Here is a 21,448-nt window from a genome sequence, read left to right as displayed (position 1 = left end):
TAGCCGGTTGAGTTACCACTACTCGAACTTGTCAAGGTCATATTAAGAAAAAGTAGAGCAAAGTAAAACAAGTAAATAATCACACAACATATAGATTTACATGATCTGACAACGTGCATAAGTTCACGGAGCTGCAAAAAATTTTATTATCTTGAGAAATGACAAAATTCACTTTGGGGTGAAATATACCATTCCAGATCGGCCATATTGTTCAAATTTACATATTTAAAAAGTTGTACAGTAAAAATCTTAATTTCATAATTAATGGATTATTTGCTTTAACAAAGTGTCGAGCGAGCCTGGAACGAGCTTTCTTTCTGATATTCCTTTTAGTGACATATCAATTTAGTGTGGAGCAAACTTTGTGTCTTGTGTTTCGCTTCGGCTTGAGCCTATGATCTACCTAAGCCTACACTCAATGACCCAAGCCATATTGAAAATCCACCAAAACAACTGTAAAGAATCCATGTCGGTTCAGTTCAACAAATTGGGCCACAACAAGAATAAACTACGCTTCAATAGCCCAACACACTTTGTAGGAATTAAATTGGGCTAGCTTCGAAGTTCAAAGAACCTGAAGATGTAATGAGTTTGATCAGAACGGTCAATTGCTTATCGGGGGAGTTCTATTAATAAATATGTGGTTATATATATTTATAAAAATGGGCGTATTTTTCTAAAAAAATTTAGAATTATTTTATAAGTTATTTTAAAAAAGTGTTATTTTAAAAAAGTACCCTTAATTTAAAACAGGATCGTAAAAAGGTTATATGCTTATCATTCCTTTATAAAATATATGCATGTATAGATGCTAGAGTTGTTAAGGAAGAAATGGAAAGTGCAAGTCTGGTGTCCAAGAATCAAGCTGCTACTGATATGCCCATGATTCAAGCTACTGCAGAATATTAGTCCTCATTCAAGTCTCAAGGTCATAGTTCAATGCAGACAACACAATCTAAGATATTAGCTCCATCATAGCTGCACTGTGAATATCCGAGTGGATGGGTATTCAATAGGTATTGGTTTCTTTCTAATTTCACGTTTCTCTTTGTTCTTTTCTTTTCATTTTTTTTTTTGGCTGACATCGACTCCCCACCGTTTGCACCACTCAACTATACGTAGATGAATTGAGATTTTACATATACTTGTACAAATCATAAAATGAAAGTGCAGAAATTTTTTTCATTCTATACTTTGCTATGACATGCATGTAGGGCTGAGCACCAATCGGATCGTAGTTGTTGTTATAATAGCTAAAGTATAACAACTAGTATTATATATTAGTATAATAGTATTAGTGTATAATAGCTTAAGTATAATAACTAGTATTATATATTAGTATAACAGTATTACAAATTTACATGTCATTATAAACATATAGATTATTAGTGATTGTACATTAGTATTAAATGTTATTATAAATTAGTATTACAAGTTATTACATTAGTTTATTATACATTGGTAGATGTTTACATATGTCATACACTATTATTAGTCAATTTATTCTACTTATATAGTATAAGTATATTATATTTATTTAGGAACAATAAATAGTTCATACTATTATTGAATTTAAATAACTATATAAATTATAGTTATATAAAATATATATATGATAAATGTATAGAAAAATACACATATATTTTATATAATATGCACAACATTGGAGTTGGAGTCGAAGTAGAAATCGAAGTCGGTGTGTTGGAGTCAGAGTCTATCCAACCTCCCCTTTGACTTCGACCTTTTTGGGGGGAAAAAACTTTGCTCCAGCTCCGATTACTTGTTATGGCTATCACATTTTTAGATTTTTTATCAGCCCTAATGACATGATATCAGAGCCCCAAGGGTCTACACCTATTGTTATGGCTAATTCTAGTTCTACTCCCACCACTTTTTCTTTTCCTAACATCACACCATTGGTCTTTGTTAAACTAGACATTTCAAATTACTTGTTATGGCTGTCACAATTCCTTCCGAATGTTGCTAGCACTGAGCTATACCCTCTACAAAACCTTCCCGATTCTTAAGAGTATAAATTCATATTATATCATATGGAATAAGAAGCATCATATCAATATCTTCTTAGTTGGATTATTTTCATGCTTACTGATGTTGTGCTTTCAACTGTGTCTAATCTTAACACTTTAAGGCAAGTGTAGCAATCCTTAGCCTCAGGATTTTCCTAGCCTCAGGATTTTCCTCTCAATCTTGTTCATGAATTGCCCATCTCAAAAAGCAATTACATAGTTTTCATCAAGACGTAGAGTCTTGCCAAGAATTTCTTTCCATAGCCAAGGCACTGGCTTATCAATTGGTAGTAGTGGGGAAATTAATAGATAATGAGGATATCATCTCATACATCACTATAGGACTCAACCCCTCTTGCACCTCCTTTTTCAGTGCCTTTAACTTAGCTACATGCAATACTCACATGACATTTGAAGAATTCCAAGAAGAATTATTAAATCACGAATTGTTACTAGTTGTGATACCCCATATTTAAGTGTATTTTTACTGAAGGATTATCTAAATTATTATAATAAGTGGTTCTCTTATTTTAAATTAAACGTGTTTTTCGTTGTATTATTTTATGATTTTTAAGTTGTGAGATTTAAATAATGTGTTTTCTTGATATTAATAATTACTTTGCATTTAAATTACTCTCTACCTTGAATTATTTTATTGTTAGGCTTTAATTATTTTATTTTATTAATATTGAATTGTAGTGTTTTTATTTAGATTTTATTTATTTTATTGTGCTCTTTATTTTAAAATAGTTTATTGTTGAATTGTAATATTTTATTTTATAAAGTAACTATATTTAAATTATTTTATTTAATCAATCGTTTTAAAATTCATTTTCGTTGGATCAGTTTCTGAGCTCACTTTCTTTCACTTCATTTTTCTTTTTCCTTCTCTTTTTCTTTTCCATTTTTCTTCTTTCTTTTTCTTTCTTTCTTCTTTCTTCCCTACTCTTTCTCCCTCCCGCGCGCGACGTCCCCTTCCCCCCTCTCCGCCCGTTTTCTTCATCAGCCACTAGTGCCGCTGTCGCACCTCCATGGCCATCACCACCCCCACCGTTCGACTCCCCTTCAGCTGATGAACACTCGCTTCCATTTTCAGACCACCTAGTGCCACTGTTAGCCGTCGTGAACTCCTCCAAGCCACACAGCTTTTGAGCCGTTCCGCCGCTAGTTCACCACTTAATCACTGACCCATTGCCAACCTGACCCACTCATTTCCAGCTCCAATCCGTCGCTGGAGCAACCACCACGAGCTCAACTATGTTTTGGCCACTTTTTACTTCCACTGCCGTTTTCGCCACCATCCACGACCAACCCTCATTTCCACTAGCTTCACTAGTAAATCTAAGCCATTCTCTATCAATCTCAAGTCTTAACTTGTCCCCATTTCAAAGTAGGTATTTTATGATCCATGGTCACAGTGCATATTTCACTATTACGTTGCTTTTCTTTCGCCTTTCGCAACTCGTTGATCCTCTAAAAATTATTTTATAGCATTGTAAGTATTTTTCAAACTTCTTTTAAGATTTAAATATACTATTACTTTTACAATAAATTATGATTGGTTGGTTATGTCAGACTGAGTCCTAGGAGTCGGAGGTCGGATGGATTTGAGTCCCCGGCAACGGCGTCAAAAACTTGATCAGCTTATAATTTTGTCTTCCAAGCATAGAAGCTATCAAAGTAATACAAGGATAAGTCTAGGATCGTATTCCACAGGGACAAAGGGTTATCAAAGCGTTTGTGAAATTTTCTTTGTGTAAAAGATGTATCAATTATGAAAGATGAAAATAAATGTGAATCTATGTTTCTAAAATTACTAAAACTAAGAAACTTAGAGAAAGTGTGTAGCAAATAAATTAAACTTGTAAGAAATAAAAGAACAAATACTTGGGATGCAATTTTCACCCACTGATTTGGAGATGGATTTACTTCTTTTTTCATCTTCTCTCAACCATGCTCCCACTCCTAGAAGTCATAGTCGGATAATATAACGATGAATTCCAATTTTTAGCCTAATAAAACTACTTGATAGATTATATAACAATTGTAAAATAGCGAAAGAAAGTCATCAAAATCTTGTTATTTGTTCAAGTATTAATTGTGCTTTTACGTCTACAACTAATCTAAACCAAGAACAAAGAACTTCGATCCTTTCTATATGTAAATTGAAATATTATCCAACAAGTTAATCATTGAAATCAAATAACATTGAAGAAAATCCACTCCAAAACAGTCATAGGTTACTCATTGAATTTCAAGCTCAAAATTTAGCCTATCATCTCTAAATTAGTAAAATACTAAAAAATAATGAATCCTAACATTTCAAATTACTGTATGAAAATAAATACAGAAGAATAAATAAAACAAGTTGAATGAACAACTAAGAAATAAAACTGGGAAAACAAAAGAAAGGAAAATAAAATAAAATGAGAACGGACCGACCAAGTTCTAAACGAAAAGAAATCTGAGAACTGAAAACCAAAAAATAAAAAATAAAACAAGTCGACAGCAACTAATCCGGAGAACCCAAGAAAAAATAAATCCAGCACCAGCTGAAAAGTAAGAAACGCCGAAATCCCACGGTCTGCAAATAGAAACCAACACAGGCAGAAAAGAAAAGAAAAAGGTCTGGAAAACCAGAGAAAAAGTAAAATGAAAACCAACCCCTAAGGTAACTACGGCAACTGGGAAAAACGAAAATCTAAAATTAAACCAAGCTGAGCTTCCAGCTGTCTCTTGTTCTGCAACAACCCAAAAAAAAATAGAAAAATAAAACTGTAACGAGAGAGAGCAGCACCACGCCGACTCCCCCCTGTTCTTCAACGTTAGAAAAAAACTATAAATCTCTAAAAACTACTCCTCTGCTACCCGAACGAAAACAAAGTGAAAAATAAGACAAAACAAGCCGCCGAATGGAAAATGAAGAAGACGCCTCGTACTCTGAGATGAAAACTGAAGAAAAAATAATATAAGCCAAAAGAAGTGAAACTCAAAATAAAATCGAGAGAGCTCCCAGGTCCCGTCCGAACAAAACTAAGAAAAAAAATAAAAATCTAGCCGACTAAAACTCCAACTTCCGAATGTAAACGTAAAACGTAAAGCAGAAAAAAAAGGTAAAATCACACCAGCCGACAGCAGTCTTCCAACCGAGTTCACTCCAAACGAAAGGCAAAAAAATAAACTCAAAATGAAAGTGCCATCTCCTCTAAACTAAGAACTGTAAAACCAAAAAAAAAAAAGATAGCAAGCTGCCTAGTTCAGGTCTGGAAGAACCCGCAAGACGGAGCAGCCCCAAAACGAAAACAGAAAAAGTAAAAAGAAGAAGAAGAAAAAAAAATCAAAGCGAGAGTTTTTGTTTTTAAAGCTCTTGCCCAGGTCTGAAAAAAATAACCCAGAAAAAATCTAAATGAAATGTGGTCCCCCCTGTGAGCGAGTCCCACGCCGTTTCCTCAGTAAAAACAAAAACAAGTGCCGCATGAAGATCCCATCATCCCATAGCAAAAATCCGAATTTGCCCTTTTCTTCCATGCGTGATTGCTCTACCCTCGAGGCCACGTTCGTGATTGGTCAAGTCCTGCACTCCCGCATGCCAATTCCTGCACCAGCGTTGAGGCCGTGCTGCATCGTGATCTGCTGCGTTGAGGTCTGGTCTGCGCCGTGTCCTGCTCCTTTCGGCCTTTATTTGTAACTTATCAGGAATGCCCTTTATCATAATATTTCTCTATACTCAATAGGGGTGTCAGCAGCTCATATATGTTTTTCTAAAAATAATTGCCCTGCAGTGTATAAACATGATATGAGAAGAGTAAAATTGAAATATTTATTTTGACATGAAACAATTGAATTATAACTCTTTTTAAGTACAAAAATATTAGAATTTATCAATTGACTCAAGTATCATAATCTACTACATAATTAAATACTTAAATTATTTTTAGTTAAAAAATTTATTCACTTAAGTAACTTAATTATGTAGTTTTATCACTTCATCACACCCCCCAACTAGCTTTTTGCTAGACTCTAGTAAATAAAGCGAATGAATTCATGCAAAGGTGAAATTACCAACTCCAATTTGAGAAAATCTGAGAATCACATGCCATGAAATAGACTTGTTGAGTTTAAGAACACTGGAGATAGATTAATCTGAATTTTGTATCAACTGAGAGATTTATACACCATTTAGTTAATCAACCAAGAGAATTACATGTAACAAAGCTTACTTCTTCAAGTGCATGGGAATGAGGTTAGAATTCCAAGATCGACTATCAAAAGGCATTAACAGTTTCAATCACAGCAGCTAATTTGAGATAACCATAGGTCTTACTCTAAGTCAAAACCAATGTAGTGGCGGCTTTCACGCTATTACACTTTAAAAGGCTCCAACTTTCTTATTTAGTAAGGACCCCAGTAATAGATAGTTTTTTCCAATACACAAATGTAAATCATTTTTTTTAAGCTTTCCTAGTGAGAGAATCAAGCCTATGAATGTGCGCCTACCCACACTTTCACAAGTCCGTCCTTACCACCAGTCTACCTAAATGATTTTTTTTTTTTTTTTTATCCCTAGCTTGTCCCTTTTCTAATTTGATTCACTTCAGATTTCTTCCTAAGCCATTAGGATATGGTTCATTAGAGTCCCAAACAACTGAAGTGTAAATCAACAAACAATGACCCAATGTAGTCTCTCTAGGCATTCCGGGCACGTGTTGTGTGTGTTTTAGCAAAAATTTTAATATCTTTCCCTTGGTTTAACAACTAAATAAAATGAATAAATTCCTCTTTTGACATATACTCATATTTGCACTACATTCCACATGTTCCATGACCTCAACAAATCATTTTTTTCAGTTCACTTTCTAGTATGTAAAATTCAAGAATATAACATTTAATCTGCTTTGAACTCAATACCAACACTCCCCCAAGGTGGACCAACATAAGTGTAAACCATGCAAACAGAAAAATAAATTCTCTTCCACCCCCAACTAGATTGTAGCATTGTCCTCAATGATGCAAGAGAAATGAAGGAATTTATACAAAGAGAGAAGTTAAGGGGCAAAACAACCAAAAGAAGAACCAAATATTCAAAGAAAAAATGAAGGAAAGAGGAAAAGGAAGTACCTGGATAGCTTTGAAAGGAATGCAAATAAAAACTGAAGAACAAAACAAAACAATGAAAAGAAATGGATAGATCAAGAACTATCAATTAGGATCAAGCAAATGTAGAGTAGATTCCTCAGGTGCAAAGTTAGAAATAAAAGGCTTGAGCCTTTGACCATTAATCTTAAAAATGTTACCATTGAGAGGATTCATTATCTCTATATCACCATGGGGAAAAACAGTTTGTACCACATAAGGCCCGCTCCACCGAAACCTTAACTTACCAAGGAACAAGTGTAACCGAGAGTTGTACAATAATACTTGTTGATTAGGCTCAAAAGTCTTACGTTGGATGTGTTTGTCATAGAAGTTCTTCATTCTTTCTTTGGACAACTTAGAGTTGCTGTAGGCATCCATCCTCAACTCATTCAACTCAGACAACTGCAATTTTCTCACAAAACCAGTTTCATCAATATTAAAATTATATTGTTTAATGACTCAATATGCTCTATTTTCCAGCTCTAAAGGCAAATGGAAAGCCTTACCATATACTAGTCTATATGGAGACATGCCCAAAATGGTTTTAAAGGCTGTTCTATAAGCCCATAAAGCATCAGACAATCTCAAAAACCAATCCTTCCTGTTTGGGCTAACTGTTTTTTCAAGGATGTTTTTAATCTCCCTATTTGCTAGTTCAGCTTGTCCATTTGTTTGAGGATGATAGGGAATAGAGATTTTGTGATGGATACCATATTTTTTCATTAAGGCCAAGAAATGCTTGTTACAAAAATGGGTGCCATTATCACTGATTATGGTTTTAGGCATGTCAAACCTTGCAAAAATGTTTTCTTTCAAAAATTTTAAAACAACTTGATGATCATTAGATTTGCAAGGGGCTGCCTCAACCTACTTAGAAACATAGTCAACAGCAAGCAAAATGTATAAATAGCCATAAGAAGAAGGAAATGGTCCTATAAAATCTATTTCCCAACAATAAAAAATTTCAATCACTAGTATGGGTTGCAAAGGCATCATATTTCTCCTAATGATTCTTCCTAATTTCTGACAAGATTCACAAGTTTTATAAAAACTAAAAGCATCCTTGAACATAGTTGGCCAATAAAATCCACTTAAAAGAATTTTGGCCCCTGTTTTGTGGGCTGAAAAATGCCCACCACAAGCTTCCGTATGGCAAAAATTTAAAACACCAGAAATTTCATTATTGGACTTCCTAATGATTTGATCTGAGCAATACTTGAAAAGGTAGGGATCATCATGAAAGAAATACTTAGCTTCAGACTTCAACCTTTTGATGTCTTAAGCATTCCAATGAGGTGGAGTCTTTCCTGTAACCAAGAAATTTACAAAGTCAGCATACCATGGTAAAGTCTCAGCTGAAAATAATTGTTCATCAGGAAAATAATCAGAAATTAAAGGAAACTCCTTAGAAACTTCAGGTGTAAGGCGAGAAAGATGATCCATCACCACATTTTCTACTCCTTTCTTGTCTTTTATTGTGAGATCAAATTCTTGCAATAGGAGTATCCATCTTACCAATCTCGACTTGGTGTCCTTTTTCGACAATAAAAATTTTAAAGCTGCAAAGACTATAGCTAGTAATTCTTTTTCTGTGGTGGAATAATTCTTTTGGGCAGCATTCAAAGTCTTACTAGCATGGTATATGACATATGGCAGCTTATCTCTGCTCTGTCCAATTGCAGCCACCACAGCAAAGTCACTTGCATCACACATTAATTTAAAAGGAAGTGACCAATCAGGGGGCCGAAGGATAGGTGCCGTGGTGAGAAATGTTTTCAACTGATCAAAACAATTTTGACACTCTTTAGTCCATTCAAATTTGACGTCATGCATTAAAAGTTGACCAAGAGGTTTAGAGATAAAACTAAAATTCTTTATGAACCTTCTATAAAATCTGGCATGTCCTAAAAAAGATCTAACACCTTTCACATTTTTAGGCGCAGACAAATTTGAAATCAAGTTTATCTTAGCTTTATCTACCTCTATGCCCCGAGGAGATACAATATGTCCCAAAACTATCCCTTGTCTTACCATGAAATGGCATTTTTTCCAATTTAATATCAAATATTTTTCTTCACATCTTTTCAAGACAACTTGTAAATTAGATAAACATGCATCAAATGTTTTTCCAAAAACTGAAAAATCATCCATGAAAACCTCTACAATGTCCTCAATTAAGTCGCTGAAAATGCTCAACATGCATCTTTGAAAAGTGGTTGGGGCATTGCATAGCCCAAATGACATTCTCTTGAAGGCAAAAGTCCCGAAAGGACAAGTGAAGGTAGTCTTCTGTTGATCCTCAGGGGCTATTTCTATTTGATAATAGCCAGAGAAGCCAACAAAAAAAAAATAATATTCATGCCCTGCCACTTTTTCTAAAATCTGGTCAATGAAAGGTAAGGGAAAATCATCCTTTCTAGAGGTGGTATTTAATTTTCGATAGTTTACACACATCCTCCAACCTGTGGTCTCCCTAGTAGGCACCAATTCTCTTTTGTCATTTTCCACCACAGTTATACCAGATTTTTTTAGAACAACTTGGATTGGGCTAACCCATTTGCTATTAACAATGGGATAAATGATGCCTATGTCTAACAATTTCAAAACTTCATTTTTCACCACTTCTTTGATTGTGGGGTTTAGTCTTTTTTGCATCTGTCTAGAGGGTTTTGAGTCCTCTTCCAAATATATCCTTTGTGTGCAGATGAAAGGGCTTATACCTTTGATGTCAGCAATGGACCAGCCAATGGCTGATTGTGTTGTGCCAAAATTTTCAGCAACTTGCTTTCTTGGTCAGGAGTTAAAAGTGTAGAAATCATAACTGGAAATGACTTTTCTGGTCCGAGGTAGGCGTATTTCAGCTCCGAGGGCAATGGCTTTAATTCCAGCATTGGGGTCTTCTCATTGGAGGGTTGTGTCGAGACTTGTAGTGCTGCTAGTGGCTCAAATTTGAGTTTCCACTACATCTCATTTGAATTTTCTGTAGCACAAAGAGAAGAAAATTGATTAGTGGAATCAATTAAATCAAGGGAGTCTTCTAAATCCTCCCAAAGTTCATCACAATTGTAATTTAACAAAGAATTTTCAGCAAGTAAGGATTCCAATGCATTGACTTCTTCAATGTCTTCAAGTTCTTGAGGTTGCCTGCACAAATTAAAGATATTTAGTTCTAAAGTCATATTTCCAAAACTCAATTTTAAAATACCACTCCTATAATTAATTATAGCATTAGAAGTTGCTAGGAATGGTCTTCCTAAAATCACCGGTGGTGAAGAGTTTGAGTGGGATGACAACTTCATATCCAATACCACAAAATTCATAGGATAATAAAATTTATCTACTTGGACCAAGACGTCCTCAACAATACCCTTAAGAATTTTTATGGATCTATCGGCAAGCTGTAAAATGATTGAAGTGGCTTTTAATTCCCCTAACCTCAATTGTTCATACACACTATAAGGTAGCAAATTAACCCCCGAACCTAAGTCTAGCAAGGTCTGACCAATCTTAGAATTTCCAATGACACATGAAATGGTAGGTGAACTAGAATCCTTGTACTTAGGTGGTGTGTGGTTTTGAATAATGACACTAACTTGCTCAGTAGGAAAAGCCTTTTTTTGCACATCTAGTCTGTGTTTCACAGTGCATAAGTCTTTCAGAAATTTAGCATAAGCAAGAATTTGTTTAATAGCATCAAGAAGTGGAATGTTAATCCTAACCTGCTTAAAAATTTCTAAGATTTCAGCATGCTATTTTTCTTTATGCAAAGAAAGCAAACGATGTGGAAAAGGTGCAGGAATGAGACATCCATCATTATTTGAATCTGAAGTGTTTGGCTCACTACTAACTAGAGGAGGGTTAGCTTCTTTACCTGACTTCCTTGCACTATGGACAGGGATGTCCACGAACTTACCATTCCTCAAAGTTGTAATAGCTTTCACTGATTTCACATTGGCCCATTCATCATTATTCTGAAATGATTGACTTTGCACTTGTGGATTGGGTTGGGTTTGAGCGGGAAATTTGCCATTCTCTTGGTTACTTAGAGTAGTGGTTACTCTAGTAAGGGTCCATCTGATGTCATTGATGGTTTGGGCATTCTGGTTATTGACTGTGGCTTGACTTTACATAAACTGTTGTAAGGTGACAGTTAGCTGCTGAATGGAATCTTCCACTCCCCTTTTCTGCATTGGAGGGGGTTGATTTGCAAAGTAAGAGGGTCCCGACCCTTGGCCAGCTGCTCCATATGGAGTATACTGACTTTGTCCTTGTGTAGATGGCCCAAGTTGTTCATTCTTCTAACTGAAATTTGGATGACTTCTCCAACTTGCATTGTAAGTATTAGAGTAAGGTCCAGAAAAATTTTTAGAGATCATATGCACAGGGTTGGATTGATCAAGCAACACTTCTTTAAAAGCCGGAATTGTTGGGCATGCATTAGTCACATGCCCTGTATCTTCACATATGTTGCATTTTTCAATTGATGACAAAACATGCATTTCATTAACTTTCTTAAGCTCTAAAGACTCTAACTTTTCAGACATCAATGCAAGCTTAGCATGTAAATCATCAGATTCTTTCCAGTGGTATTTACCACCCCCACCAACACATTTTTTATTTTCAGATCTATCATACAAGTCAAAAACATCCCAAGATTCGGCATTTTCAGTCAAATAGTCAAAATATTCAAACGCTTCCTCAGGCCCTTTGTTGAAGAATTCACCATTGCACATGATTTCTACAAATTGCCTTATTTTTTGTTGCAACCCCTCATAAAAAAAAATAATAACTCTCTAATTCTCATATTCATGGTGAGGACATGCATTTAGGAGGTCTTTGAATCATTCCCAACAATGGTAAAATGTTTCCACATCCTTTTGGCAAAAATTCATGATTTGTCTTTTCAAAGCATTGGTTCTATGCATGGGAAAAAATTTCTTTAAAAATTCAGTTTGCATTTCTTGCCAAGTCCCAATGGATCTTAGTCTTAAGGAATTCAACCATGTCTTAGCCTTGTCTTTCAAGGAAAATGGAAACAATTTCAATCTTATGACCTCTTCAGTGCATATTCTATCCATAAATGTGGAACTCACTTCTTCAAACTCTTTGATATGCAAGTAGGGATTTTCAGAGTCCATACCATGAAAGTGTGGTAGCAATGGAATCATCCCAAGTTTAAAATTAAAAGCATTTGCATTAAGAGGTAAAATGATGCAAGAAGGTGCTAGTCCTAACAGGCTGACGATACTCTCTAAGTGTCTTGTTTTGATTTACCATTTCCCTATCATGATATTCTTCTTCTTTAGCCATGTTACTATGAGTGTCAAATGATGATTCAAATGCTGAATTAAGAGAAACAGATGATGCACTCGACGATGAGGTTGATGATTCAGTCCTAGCAAGTCTATATGTGCTATACCTAGCCCAACCAGACATGCAAGTTCAGCACAAAACAAGATAAAAGTAAACAAGTAAAATGAGAAGGAAAGATATCACCCAGGCTGTGAAGAAGTTCACAGCTCCATAAACGTCTTCTCAGGAAAAAAAGAATGCTTTAACAAACACCCGTTGTCCTCGGCAATGGCGCCAAAAACTTGATCAGCTTATAATTTCGTCTTCCAAGCGTAGAAGCTGTCAAAGTAATACAAGGATAAGTCCAGGATCGTATTATATAGGGACAAAGGGTTATCAAAGCGTTTGTGAAATTTTCTTTATGTAAAAGATGTATCGATTATGAAAGATGAAAATAAATGTGAATCTATGTTTCTAAAATTACCAAAACTAAGAAACTTAGAGAAAGTGTGTAGCAAATGAATTAAACTTGTAAGAAATAAAAGAACAAACACTTGGGACGCAATGTTCACCCACTGATTTAGAGATGAATTTACTTATCTTTTCATCTTCTCTCAACCATCCTCCCATTCCTAAAAGTCATGGTCGGATAATATAACAATGAATCTCAATTCTTAGCCTAATAAAACTACTTGATAGATTATATAACAATTGTAAAATAGCGAAAGAAAGCCATCAAAGTCTTGTTATTTGTTCAAGTATTAATTGTGCCTTTACGTCTACAACTAATCTAAACCAAGAATAAAGAACTTCGATCCTTTCTATATGTAAATTGAAATATTATCCAACAAGTTAATCATTGAAGTCAAATAACATTGAAGAAAATCCACTCCAAAACAGTAATAGATTACTCATTGAATCTCAAGCTCAAAATCTAGCCTATTATCTCTAAATTAGTAAAATGTTAAAAAATAATGAATCCTAACATTTTAAGTTACTGTATAAAAATAAATAGAGAAGAATAAATAAAATAAGTTGAATGAACAACTAAGAAATAACGCTGGGAAAATAAAAAAAAGGAAAATAAAATAAAATGAGAACCGACTGACCAAGTTCTAAACGAAAAGAAATCTGAGAACTGAAAGCCCCAAAAAAAAAAAAAAAAAAAACAAAGTCGACAGCAAATAATCCGGAGAACCCAAGAAAAAATAAATCCAGCACCAGCCGAAAAGTAAGAAACGCCGAAATCCCACGGTCTGCAAACAGAAACCAACACATGCAGAAAAGAAAAGAAAAAGGTCTGGAAAACCAGAGAAAAAGTAAAATGAAAACCGAGCCCCTAAGGTAACTACGGCAACTGGGAAAAATGAAAATCTAAAATTAAACCGAGCTAAGCTTCAGCCGTCTCTTGTTCTGCAACAACCCAGAAAAAAAATAGAAAAATAAAACTGTAACGAGAGAGAGCAGCACCACGCCGACTCCCCCCTGTTCTTCAACGTTAGAAAAAAAAACTATAAAACTCTAAAAACTACTCCTCTGCTACCCGAACGAAAACAAAGTGAAAAATAAGACAAAACAAGCCGCCGAATGGAAAATGAAGAAGACGCCTCGTACTCTGAGATGAAAACTGAAGAAAAAATAATATAAGCCAAAAGAAGTGAAACTCAAAATTAAATCGAGAGAGCTCCCAGGTCCCGTCCGAACAAAATTAAGAAAAAAAAAATAAAAATCTAGCCGACTAAAACTCCAACTTCCGAATGTAAACGTAAAACGTAAAGCAGAAAAAAAGGTAAAATCACACCAGCCGACAGCAGTCTTACAACCAAGTTCACTCCAAACGAAAGGCAAAAAAATAAACTCAAAATGAAAGTTCCATCTCCTCTAAACTAAGAACTATAAAACCAAAAAAAAACAGATAGCAAGCTGCCTAGTTCAGGTCTGGAAGAACCTGCAAGACGGGGCAGCCCCAAAACGAAAACAGAAAAAGTAAAAAGAAGAAGAAGAAAAAAAAATCAAAGCAAGAGTTTTTGTTTTTAAAGCTCTTGCCCAGGTCTGAAAGAAATAACCCAGAAAAACTCTAAATGAAATGTGGTCCCCCCGTGAGTGAGTCCCATGCCATTTCCTCAGTAAAAACAAAAACAAGTGCCGCATGAAGATCCCATCATCCCGTAGCAAAAATCCGAATTTGCCCTTTTCTTCCATGCGTGACTGCTCTGTCTTCGAGGCCACGTTCGTGATTGGCCAAGTCCTGCACTCCCGCATGCCAGTTCCTGCACCAGCGTTGAGGCCGTGCTGCATCATGATCTGCTGCGTTGAGGTCTGGTCTGCGCCGTGTCCTGCTCCTTTCGGCCTTTATTTGTAACTTGTCAAGAATACCCTTTATGATAATATTTTTCTATACTCAACGGGGATGTCTTTCGAAAAATAATTGCCCAGCAGCGTATAAACATGATATGAGAAGAGTAAAATTGAAATATTTATTTTGACATAAAACAATCGAATTATAACTCTTTTTAAGCACAAAAATATTAGAATTTATCAATTGACTCAAGTATCATAATCTACTACATAATTAAGTACTTAAATCATTTTTGGTTAAACAATTTATTCGCTTAAATAACTTAATTATGTAGTTTTATCACTTCATCAGGTACTTTGTGTCATGTTATTTGCATTGCATGGTGCATGCATATACATGTGTTGAAAATTGAAAACTGGATTTTTAGGTGTAAATAGGTTTTTGGGTGCGTGTATATCACGACCCCAAGCCGAGATGTGACATTATCTCAATGGAGCTCCTTTGGTCACTCGGGAGCGAAAAATATTAAATAACATCCCCTAGGTTGTAGCTGGGTGACAATCGGATCGGACGATACGGTAATGTTGTCGGCCGACTCCATGGTTCCTAGGTTGCGGGGACTAGAGGATGCCTGGTCATGGTACACGCTGGGCGTAAAATTGGGTATTACTCGTGTAGATGTCACATGGGTAGTCGTTACTTGCGGTGTGGCATAGGAGCCAGAATATGCGGATGATCCCTAAGGGAGATCATGATGCATACAATAAATTGGAAACTGATTTTGATATTGGATATGGGCCATTTTCTGGAAAAATGACGAGTTTTGGTTAACGGATATTTGTGGGCCATTTTCTAGGAAAAGTTTCTAAGAAAATGGCGAGATTTTTGTAAGTGAATTTTTGTGGACCATTTTCTGAAAAAAATTGTGAATTTCTTGTTTGAGCTATTATTTCAGATAATGACGAGGAAATGTTTTAATGGTAATATCGTGGGTAATTATCTAGGATAATGACTAGGAAATGTTTTTAATGGAAATGTTTAGGCCAAAAAATGAGATTTTTGGCGTGTGTTGGAAAAATGTTTATTTTTGGGAAAAGTTCATTTTTGGATCTCATGCATATGACATTCTGTTCATGCATATTGTTGAGTGTTTGGATGAGTACTTACCTGCGGTACCATTTTTAGAACTATAGATTTTGATGTAGAGGACGAGCAGGCTGAGCCCGCTGAGGTGGCTTTGTCAGAGGAGTGATCGGGGATCACTCATGGATTGTGATTTATTTCTTGCTTTTGTTTATTGTTTTGATTTGTGTTGTATTTATGCTGGTTAATTGTAATATTTTTAGTACTCTTTTTTTTTAGCGAACTTGTATTTAAACAAATTCTGGTACTTAGTTGACTGACTTTAATTATCTACTACGTTGTTTTGTTATACACATGTTGCATGTACACACACTTAACACATGGCAATGGGATGTGTGACCCGTGTTGTCATCATCCTAGACGCCTTGATTCCACATGTCCATACGTGGGAGTTGGGGGCGTCACACTAGCTACACAAACACCCTCCATTGAAGTAATGAGGTTTGCTCTACACGTTCATTAACCTAACATTCACCCCCCCCCCCCCCCCCAAATTCAAAGTCTAAATAATCTGGGTCATCTCAGAAGTATCAGCAATACAAAAACAAAAATTTGTCAGCCCCACTTATGAACTTCAAGTCCAGCAACTCATCTTCCATTCCTTCTCGAATTCCAGATCAAATATGTGGATGAACAAATTACCAAGTTTTGGATTGCTTTCATAAGATGGATCATGCTTATAGAGTCACTATCTTCCCATACAATTAGCCACCATGGTTGCCACCAAAAAATCAAACGTTGAAGACCAAGCATAATATGTTGACAATGGGGCAATCACTCACATTACAACTGGCTGGATAATATCTCAAATCAGCAATCGGTTGGGAGTAGTAGGGAAAGCATGTTGAATGGGTTTACGAAATATGATCCAGAGGAGTGCAGAAGTCATTTAGCTCGTATGGTCATAATGGACCAATTACTCCTTTGGCTTATGAAAGGTGAAGGGTTCTAAGTATATTCTAAGATCTTGGAACCTAGGTTTAACATTGCTTCTTGCAAGGATATTTTTAAATTGTATAGTGTATAGAAAAACTTATCAACAAACTAATTGAAGAGTCAAAAAGTTTGCCTCACTGTTAAAACATGAAAATTAGTCCAAAACTTGAACTGCATATCTTTGACTACCCATTTTGCAGATTGTGATTGAAAATTCTACAAAAAGGTTCTGAAGTTTTGTTTAATTGTCAATTACACAAGAAAAATGACTTTTTGCGTCATCTAAATTTATTTGAAAAAATACAAAATGTGTCACTAATAAATAATCGCGACGTGTTTTATATTTTTTGTGACTAATTTAGGTGACACAAAAAGTCATATTTATTGTATTGATGTACAAATGTAAGACCATTGAGAATGCTTGCATGGGGTTTGGAGCAAGTGTGATAATAACGGTTAACAGTGTCTCGTCTAACAATATCGCACTTGAGTATCTCAAGATTAAGGTTAGAGAGAACAATTTAAGAAATTTGGGTGGTGAGTTTTAGCATATTTGATGTGTTGCACATATCTTCAATCTTATTGTGACTGACAATTTGAAGCATATTTATGAGTCGGTTGTAGAAGTAAGAAGTGCAATGAGGTTTGTGAGATCCTCATTAGCTAGGCTTGAGAAACTAGTGTTTGTTCGTACTTCAGGCATACAATGCAAGGAGATGTTGTGTCCTAATGTTTCTACAAGATGAAAATCAACCTTTCTTTATGTTAGAGATGGTCGAGAAGTATAGATTAGCATTTGATACTATGAGTTAGGAGGACAACATATATATATATATATATATATATATCACTTTGAGGAGGAGAATGAGAGATTGGGGTGGTGCACCGATAATGATTGGGACAATGTGCGAACTTTTGTAGAATTCTTGAGGATTTTTTGTGAAGTGACATATATCACTTTTAGGTCTTTGTATGTTACATCCAATGAATACTATCAACAAGTTTGTCAGGTGAAAGAGCAGCTGGATGAAATGTGTGATTGGTGATACTACTTTATGGATTATGGCAATGAGCATGAGGCTCAAGTATGAGAAGTATTGGGAAGATTTGGTTAGGACCAATATTTTTCTATATGTAGCTATTGCTCTTGACTCTAGGTATAAAATTGATGCCATGAGATTTGGCATAGAAAGCACTAATAGGAAGGCATGGATGGATCAACTTGTGGCAAGGGTTAAGTACACCTTTGGCAAATTGCAAGATGAGTTTGCTATATTCAAAGGTGTTAATATTTGATCTGGCACGAACACCTACCACATCTGCTTCTCTAGAAGTCACGATAATGAAAAAACATAGGCGGGGTGAGAGGTATAGTGAGAACCTTGAGATTCGAAAGACTTTAGATGGCCAATCAAACTTGGACAGATACTTGTTGACCGAAATACACCCATATACGACATAGTTTGATATCTTAGCTTGGTAAAATATCAATGCCGTCAAGTATCCCATCATTTGATAGATAGTTCATAGTATTTTGGTCGTTCATATGTCTACGATAGTTTCAGAGTCCACCTTTAGGACTGGGGGCTCATATTGGATCTATTTGGAGTTCCCTAGCACTATGGAGGCTTTGATTTGCACTTAGAATTAGATTAAATGGAAAGCAATTCATATTCTGAATGTGGTAGACTACATGGAGGCCTATGAGAAGGATGAAGTTGATTAGCCTAGATGCGGGGATCACTCTTAATTCATTAGTTTGCTTTTGCTTATAATAGATTGTGTTATATTTATTTGAAAATTTTAATTTTAATTTCAATTGTTGTAAAGACAACTTCGAGAAAGGAGGCTTCATCTCAATTTACATCGGCCACAAGTTGACAAATCCACAATTGTTATTGGTTTTTCACTTCATTTGTTTTTTTTTTCTTTTTTATGTATGTGTATAACATTATTAATTCATAATTTCACAGTCTTTCTTTCTTTCTTTTTTTTTCTTTTTTTTTTAAGATTTTATAATGTCACTTGTGACTTCACTTCGAGTAACCATCTCGTCTTACTACAAGCCTTGAAGCCTATGTTCATGTTGTCACATTTGTTTACTTGTCTTTAAGATGTATTTCAATTCTTGGAACATTATTATGAATATTCTCATTTTTTCCTTGTTTTTTCTCAATTTTTATAATCTCATTTGTCACTTGGAATATCCATCTCAATGATCTCATCTCGCTACAACTACAAGCATATGTTCGTGTTGTTACTTTTGTAGTTTTGTTTTCTATTTTTTTTTAAGATGTATTTCAATTCTTGAAACATTGTTATTTAGTCAATTTATTTGAAAATTTGTAATATCTTGGCATTAATTTGAAATAGTTTTTGATTAATGTGTAATGTCTATAGTGCTTGTAATAACTTAGAATTATTTGTTACAACTTAGAACTTAGTAACTTTATTAGGGATGATTTAATTTTATGTTTTATGTGTTTAAGTTCAATTTTATATTTTAAGTAATTAATTGGTTTTCAAATTATTTTTTTGTTGAATAAGGAAAGGAAAAAATGGAATTTGGGTCCAAAATGGTTTAGAAATATGTTCATGGCTATACTTGAGCCCAGAAATAGTTTTTGAGCCATTTGAAGGGATGGGCTCATTGAGGCCCACGAGGGGTCATTCTGCTCCCCGGCTACCAGACGGGGCCAGGCCACATTATAGATTAATATAGAGATGTGGGTAGCTACCTTCTTGATCTTGTTATCTTTGTTATCTTCGTGGCTATTTAATAACTTTATATAATAGCTTTATTCTACTTCATTATCTTCGGGGCTATATAATAACTTTATTCTCCAATATAAACATCGATTGAAACTCATCTTCTTATGCATAATGATATAAAATAACTTTATATATGTATCATATAAAATTAATATCAGTGCATATAATGGTGTTAACTTTCGAGGTCATATATATATATATATATATATATATTTATATATAGCATTGATCGATTCCATTAGCCATTAAGAGCTAATTCAGATTCAGAGAGTATTTCATTTCATCTCATCTTATCATTATCAATTTTTTAAATTTTTACACAAAATATAGTAAACAATTCAACTTTTTCAAATTTTAAAATAATAATAATATTAAAAAATTATATTCTACTAATATTTATTCAATATTCAACTTTCATCTAAAATTTTCTCATCTTATCTCTGAGTCCAAACAAACCCTTAAATATATATATATACACGAGAAAGAATTAAAACAAGGGATTAATGAGAAAAAAAAAATTCATTCAAAACTTTATGAACTTGAGATGATCATGTTTTTCTTTTATATTTAATTTATTATATTTTTAAAAAACAAATTTCCGTTAAATTAAAACAGAGGTAAAAGAGGAGGCCAGTGGGAGGACCTCTCCTCGCTGGTGATGAATACAAGATGATGTTTTTGACGGAGAGAGGATGAAATTTTTGAGAGAGAGATCAGCATATACATATAAAAACGAAAATTATATTTTAATTACTTAAAATTAGTACAAAATTAATGCCACACTCCATGATTGGTATATTCGAAGAATATATGATGATTGTTAAGCAGTTGCGATGGTACCTATGATTCTTGAAAATTTAAGGTTATCCATAATATTAAATCTTCATGGACTGGCCTATTCTTTTAATTTTTAGTCTAACATAAGCTAAGATCCTATTTTATCTGATTGACATAGTAGCAACTGAGACAATGGGACGGTCCATCTCTTTCTCTCTAGAGGGAGAGTAAGGTTTTAGTCTCCTTACGTCTAGTAGGGAGAAGTGTCTCTCAAGGTGTGGGAGTCATAGTCAGTTCATGAATATGGGCATGGAGGAAGAGGAACTGTCAAAAAGGTGGGAGAGATTACATCTGTCTCAGGAGGAAATTCATGTGTTTCAAGTGCATACTAAAGGGGCGTTAGATGGTTTCTCTCGTTGGAAGTGTTGTATTGTAGGGAGCATTTTGGCGGATAAGGGAATAAGTAGTGAAGCCTTTCGCATGACTATGTCTCAAGTGTGGCGTTTAGAGGGTTGGGTGCAATTCAAGGATCTCGGTAACCATAGGTTCTTGATTCAATTCCAATATGAATCTGATAAGGAGAAAGTTCTTAGGGGTAGACTGTGGTTTTTTGATAGAAATATTCTATCCCTTCAAGAAGTGGATGAGAAGTTGCCTTTGAGTGCAGTCAAGTTTAACGTTGAACCGTTTTGGGTACAGTTGCATGGCCTTCCTCTTGCTGCTATGACTGAGGAGGTTGGAATCCATTTTGGTGCTTCAATAGGAGAAGTGATTTGAGTTGACGTAGTTTCTGATGGCAAGGCATGGGGTAAGTGCATGAGGGTGCGTGTGGCTGTGAATCTGAACAAACCCTTGTGAAGAGGGAAATGGTTGATGATGGATAACCAGAAACATTGGATTTCATGCAAGTATGAGAGGCTTCAAAATATATGTTTCATGTGTGGTATCTTATCTCATAAAGGACGTAGTTGTAGTAAACCGAAGGGTGATCATTCTGAGAAAGGCTTGGTACGTGAGCAGTTTGATCCTTGGATTAGAGCTCAGCCTATGAACTCCACCATTTTTT

General features: G+C 35.0%; 1 protein-coding gene across 1 annotated transcript; it reads left to right on the top strand.

Moving 5' to 3' along the window:
• The first annotated feature begins 20,685 nt into the window (after nt 1-20,685).
• Nucleotides 20,686-21,159, top strand: LOC122296650. Its single transcript, XM_043106453.1, has one exon. It carries the CDS (start codon nt 20,686-20,688, stop codon nt 21,157-21,159), a length of 474 nt encoding a protein of 157 aa, XP_042962387.1.
• Nucleotides 21,160-21,448: the final 289 nt, after the last annotated feature.

Source organism: Carya illinoinensis, chromosome 15, assembly GCF_018687715.1.
Source record: "Carya illinoinensis cultivar Pawnee chromosome 15, C.illinoinensisPawnee_v1, whole genome shotgun sequence".
Lineage (NCBI taxonomy): Eukaryota > Viridiplantae > Streptophyta > Magnoliopsida > Fagales > Juglandaceae > Carya > Carya illinoinensis.
The sequence above is the reverse complement of the archived record's forward strand: the minus strand, read 5'-3'. Positions and strand labels throughout refer to the sequence as shown.